The 5,951-nt window shown below is 35.9% G+C and overlaps 1 protein-coding gene across 3 annotated transcripts in view; it reads left to right on the top strand.

Annotated features, from left to right (window-relative positions):
- LOC107672145 (growth factor receptor-bound protein 2-like) overlaps positions 1-5,694 on the top strand; it is a 55,325-nt gene extending 49,631 nt beyond the window's left edge. For all 3 annotated transcript variants that reach the window (XM_016465245.1, XM_016465244.1, XM_016465246.1), the window contains 2 exons: positions 1,631-1,799; positions 4,908-5,694. In XM_016465245.1, coding sequence (XP_016320731.1) covers positions 1,631-1,799; positions 4,908-5,093 — 355 coding nt within the window. In that variant the 3' untranslated portion in view covers positions 5,094-5,694. The remainder of the gene's footprint in view (positions 1-1,630; positions 1,800-4,907) is intronic.
- Positions 5,695-5,951: the final 257 nt, after the last annotated feature.

The following is a 5,951-nucleotide window of genomic DNA, read 5'->3' as shown; positions in this document are numbered from 1 at the left end:
TGTGAAAATATAGCAGAAGTAGCACCAACATTCAAAAACAATGGACTTGTGATAAAGCTCCTGAAATAATCACGTCTTCACTTTAAGTTTTCATTTAGTGACGAGTGAATTTTTGCTAGAAAACGAGCAGGAGAAATAACATGCAAGTGTCTCAAAGCCGGCAAAAGCTGTTGAATTCACACACCACTGTGTGATGTAATACAAAAACTTGAAGCAGAAGATGCTACCCTCCCCTCATTCCCTGCATTATTGGGCATTTTTTCAGCATGACAATGAAGATATTCATTCTCCCAAGGTGAAAATCCTTCAGTGAACATGTATTTCACTCAATCTTAACACTCTTGAGCTGCTGTGAGAGATTCTGTAATTCTGTTGTTTTTATTAAGTATATGTTTACTATGTTTCAATTTTGCCATCTTTCCATGAATTATATTAATTATATTAGTGATCATTAAGAAAATACATCTTTTATATTTATTCCGAGGGGGTGTACTCATTTATGCTGTGCACTGTATCTATCTGGCAGTCAGGCAGTCAGTCAGTCAGTCAGTCAGTCAGTCAGTCAGTCAGTCAGTCTGTCTGTGTCTCTGTCTGTGTCTCTGTCTGTCTGTCTTTGTGTCTGTTTCTCTTTTTACTATGTACATATCCTGCTTTTTCACAATTTTTTAATCCTCATTTTAAGTGCCCTATATGCAAAGCTTCTCATGAAAGTAAGGCATGCACACTACTGTTCAAAATCTTTAAACATTTTAAAAAAGTAAAAGAAAACTTTTAGGATTTTTTTTTTATTTTTTAGATTTTTTTATTATGATTCTTTCTATATATATTTTAATGTAAAATGTTTTAATGTAGACTAAAGTTCAAAATGTTGAGGTCAGTACAATTTTTTTTCTTTTATTCAGCAAGGACGCATTAAATTGATCAAAAGTGACAGTAAATACATTTACAATGTGACAAATGTTTTCTGTTTTCAACACTTCTAATAAGAAATGTGTCTTGAGCAGTAAATCAACATATTAGACTGATTTTTGAAGGATCATGTGACACTGAAGACTGGAGTAATGATGCTGAAAATTACACAATTTTTAATTATACTTTTTGGAAAAAAATTTAATTTTATGGTATTTATAAATAATAAATTACATCTTAAAGTATATTAAGATAGAAAATGGGTTTTTTAAATTGTATTAATATTTTAGGATATTACTGTTTTTACTGTATTTGATCAAATAAATGCAGCCTTGGTGAACAAAAACTTTAAATCTTACTGACCCCAGACTTCTGTACAGTAATGCAGATACAAATCTGAATGTCATCATGCGTCTCGTGTGAATCACCTCTGTTCTTGTCTCTTTCAGTTCTCAGATAGACATCAGGGCAATCACACATTTCTTCCCGTCTATCTTGTCCATCTCGTCTGTGTTTGCATGCATGTATTAATATGCGCTCCGATCTCCATTCACTTGTGTAACCTGCCTGCCCAGTCTGCAACATTTTATTTATGGATCATGGCACAGGAGGGAGTGCATTATGTCACTCTTTAGTATTAAATAAAGCTTGAAGTTGTCATGCAGGTTACAAAGTGTTGTGTTTATGTTCATATTATAGTCTTTTTTTGTTGTTGTTGAAGGTTTGGCAATGATGTACAGCACTTCAAAGTGCTGCGTGATGGGGCTGGAAAGTACTTCCTGTGGGTCGTGAAGTTTAACTCTCTCAACGAGCTGGTGGACTATCACCGCACCACTTCCGTTTCCCGAAACCAACAGATCTTTCTACGAGACATCGAGCAGGTGCCTCAGGTCTGTATGCTTGTTTCTACCTTTTTAATCCATAAAGTTTATGTGGATCACCATTAGCAACCCTTGTACTTCTGTAATGTGACACATTTCCTAGTGAAACAGGATATTTAGCCTAAGGGACATCCACAGAAAAGGAAAGTAGATTCACGGGAAGAGCAAGATACTACATTTTGATTTTCCTTTGGAATAACCTGCACTAGAATAGTTGTTTGCAATAACTAGGGGGGAAAAAATGAAGACGAAGAAAATATTTTTATTTATACATTTTTAAATCAATAAATCAGTAAATTAATTTATAATAGCAAGTTTAATATTTAAGTTTAATATTTATTATTTAAAAAAAACTGAAACCTGTTAAAATGCCAAACAGGAGCTTCTGTCAACATTTTGAAGTGATCAGATGAATAAACTGTTCAGTCATTGTTCATTCGTTTAGAATAATCCCGAACTGATTCGTGAAAATTCATCCAACATCCTACTCAAAATTTACTCGCTCTCTCTCTCTATAGATTTTTGATTACATGTTAAAGTGGGCCTTAAAATCGCCTTTATTCATGGTGTTTGTTAAAATATCAGATGTACTGTAAATATCCCATACGTTCACTATATATATATATATATATAACCATTCAAATGTTTGGAGTCAGAAAGATTTTTTTAAAGGAAATGAATACTTACATTCAGCAAGGATGCATTAAATCGATCAAAAGTGACAGTAAAGACATTTATTTTGTTACAGTTATTTTTTTTTTCCAATAAATGCCGTTTCTATTCATCAAAGAATCCTTAAAAAAAAATGCATCATGGTGCACAGCTGTTTTCAACATTAATAATAATACATTTTTCCTGAGCATCAAATCAGCATATGAGAATGATTTCTGAGTAATGATGCTGAAAATTCAGCTTTGCATCACAGGAATAAATTACATGTTAAGATATTGTTTTTAGGGATGCACCGAAATGAAAATTCTTGGCCGAAACCGAACAAAATGAAACACTGGGCCGAACACGGTTTTTCGAGTTTTTTTCCTCCATGTATTTTGCCAATTTTTTTCACCATTGCATAAATTAAATAGCCAAAATGTGCTTTTTACTATTTTGTCTTGCTTTTCAAAGAAAAAATCAATTACAAAACAATAATTTAAAAATATTTAACACTGAACATTTTTTAACATTCTAGCAGAAACTATACCAACAAAGCACAATTTAACTTAAAATTAATAAGTTAATAAATAATATTTTTTGGCCATCAGACCCCCTTCTTAAATCAGGCATGTATTTTTTGTAAATGAAAGCAGCATTGCTGAGCAGAAGAAACTTCTTTTAAAACATTAGAAAATATTACAGATCCCAATATGAACACTGTGTGAATGTTATAATGTATTAATAGAGCTGTTGTAATTATTATTATCATTATTATTGTCTAACTTTTTATTTTATTTTACAGAACAACAGTAAAATTACATACTAACATTTACGAATGTTGATGGAGTTCTTGCTTTTTCTCAACTTTTATTTTGATGGAAACGCGCAGGAAGACCTTAGTGCTTCTTTTTGTTGACAACAGCAGATTTATAAATGAGTCTCATTACGAATTTGGGAAGATGTTTGTCGCACGTATCACAATGTCACATGCCTTGTAACAAAAATTCACAAAAATGTTACTGAGCAACTGACGAGTAACAGTTTCAGCGCAGATTTTCCTCGCGCTTTGGACTTCGAACCCTGGTGCCGCGAGCTCGTGCAGCACTGTCAGAATACATGCAATTCGTGCGTGCATTAGAAAATATAACAATCTGCAGTTTTCTGCGGGAGCGGGCGGGCGCGGGACAGAATCTTGCGGGAGCGGGACTGAAAAATCCGTCCCACACAGGTCTCTACTTTGAACCCTGGTTAACAAACAGACAGTTCGTGCAGCGCTGTCAGAATTAGAGCCCGACCGATATATAGTTTTGCCGATATTATCGGACGATATGAGCTTGTCGCCGATATATCGGTATCGGCGAATATGCCGCCGATATTAACATTTTTTTTACAGAACATATAATGCAGATAAAATGCTTGAAATGGTGTAATTACTTAGTTTGTCCAGCAGAGCGCGCTCCATTGTTTGCTACTGGCGACCTGGATGAAACACTTTTGAAGCTTAAGTTAATGGAAAACCATTGAAACTTTGAACGGACATATCTCCATAATGGCACGGCGAATCCGCACCAAATTCGGGGGATCCCTTCAGCTCGAGGAACCCTCTCGAACGCGAATCGAGTGTACGTCTAGAGGCCCGCTTTCGAATGAGAAGTTTATTGTTAAATTGTTAAATGCCCTTACATATCTCTGTCACTATTATAAGTGTTTGATCACCACATCTGAGTGATCATTGCAAAAAATGTGTTTATGTATATATATTCTGTTTATGTATATACTGTATTCTATATATAGTACCAGTCAAATGTGTGGACACACGAATGGGAAAGTGTCCAAACTTTTGACTGGTACTGTACTATAATATACACAAAGAATATCGGCCGGTATATCGATATCGGCCTTTTTTTACTCCCTAATATCGGTATCGGTATCGGCCCCAAAAAACCCATATCGGTCGGGCTCTAGTCAGAATACCTGCAATGCATGCGTGTATTAGAAAACATAACGTTCTGCAGTTTATTTAATAACTGTTTAAGGCCATTTCGCGATTTCAATCATCATACAGTAACCAGCAACAATCACCCTGCCTCTTTCTCAGACAGTTTTAAATGCTTCCACACTGCTGACATGTGTGCTGTGTTATAAAGAGTGCACGCCTCTCACTCTGCGCTGGTTGCTATTTGATCGCGTCACATCATTGTACGGTACAATTTATTCGGTCTTTTCGCTTATTCGGCTGAACACCAAAAGAGATTTTTTTTTTTGCTATTTTCGGCCGAATAATTTCGGTTGCCGAACATTCGGTGCATCCCTAATTGTTTTAAATTGAAATAATATTTCACAATATTACTGTTTTTACTGTATTTTTAATCAAAGAAATGTAGCCTTGGTGAAAATAAGAGATTTCTTAAAAAAAAAAAAAAATCATTGGGTTATTTACACGTGTCTATTGTGTACCTGCAGCATCCAACATACGTGCAGGCCCTGTTCGACTTCGACCCTCAGGAGGACGGAGAGCTTGGCTTCAGACGCGGAGACTTCATTCAGGTCCTGGACAACTCTGACCCCAACTGGTGGAAGGGCGCCTGTCACAGCCAGACGGGCATGTTCCCACGCAACTATGTCACGCCTGTCAATCGGAACATGTAAAGAAAAACCAAGCGATTAGTGAATAAATTGTAATTAACGGCCCCTCACATTCACATACAATCAGACTACCCTACATCTCCCCATCAACACCCTTAAACTCCTGTGAGAATTAAAGCGGCACAGAGGAATGGAAACCGTGACCGAAAACAAGGAGAGAAAAAAAAACGTAGCGGAGAGGCTGGAGGTTTCCACCTCTGCCGTGGTGCCCGGGCGAAACTATTATTCCTGAGAATCGCGATGTCTTCATGAACGCTTGCAGTCCAGACTGAGCTGTTAGGGCGAAGGAAAGGCTGAATCCTAGCATAGTAAACCACACATAAATTAAAACAACAATGATTCTGTCTGTAGATTCATCCTGCTGCTTCTGGCTTCTTTTCTAGCAATTAGAATTGTTTTTGTTACATTTTTGTTTTGTTTTGTTCTTTTTGTTTTGGCTGCATGTTTAAATCTCTTTATAATAGTAAATCCTGACGCTGTTTTTAAAAAGGAAAAAAATATATATAAAAATGTAAGCGTAAGAAATTGCAAACGCATTGTACATCTGGGCTGTGGAAAAAAAAAACACCTATAGAGAGAATCCATTTTTTTAAGAATATATATATTATATATTTGTATGTGTCTGTCTGTTTTAGCTTTCGACACTTTTTTTGTTCCAATTGTAAATTGTTAATTTTTTGGTGAGGGTGGATGAAACGGAGTAGCTCTGAGACATGCTAATTTTATGAGCATCTCAGACATAACGCCGTAGTGTTTAACACATCATGTGTTCCTTTTGACATCATTCTTACTTTGTTTTAGAACCAATAGGTGAGTGGATCCTTGGCGATAGCAATTTATCACCGGGGAGCTTCCAGTCAT

This window comes from Sinocyclocheilus anshuiensis, unplaced genomic scaffold (assembly GCF_001515605.1).
Source record: "Sinocyclocheilus anshuiensis isolate Anshui unplaced genomic scaffold, SAMN03320099.WGS_v1.1 scaffold12, whole genome shotgun sequence".
Classification (NCBI taxonomy): Eukaryota; Metazoa; Chordata; class Actinopteri; order Cypriniformes; family Cyprinidae; genus Sinocyclocheilus; species Sinocyclocheilus anshuiensis.
Note: the sequence above shows the minus strand (reverse complement) of the source record. Positions and strands in the feature narration are given on the sequence as shown.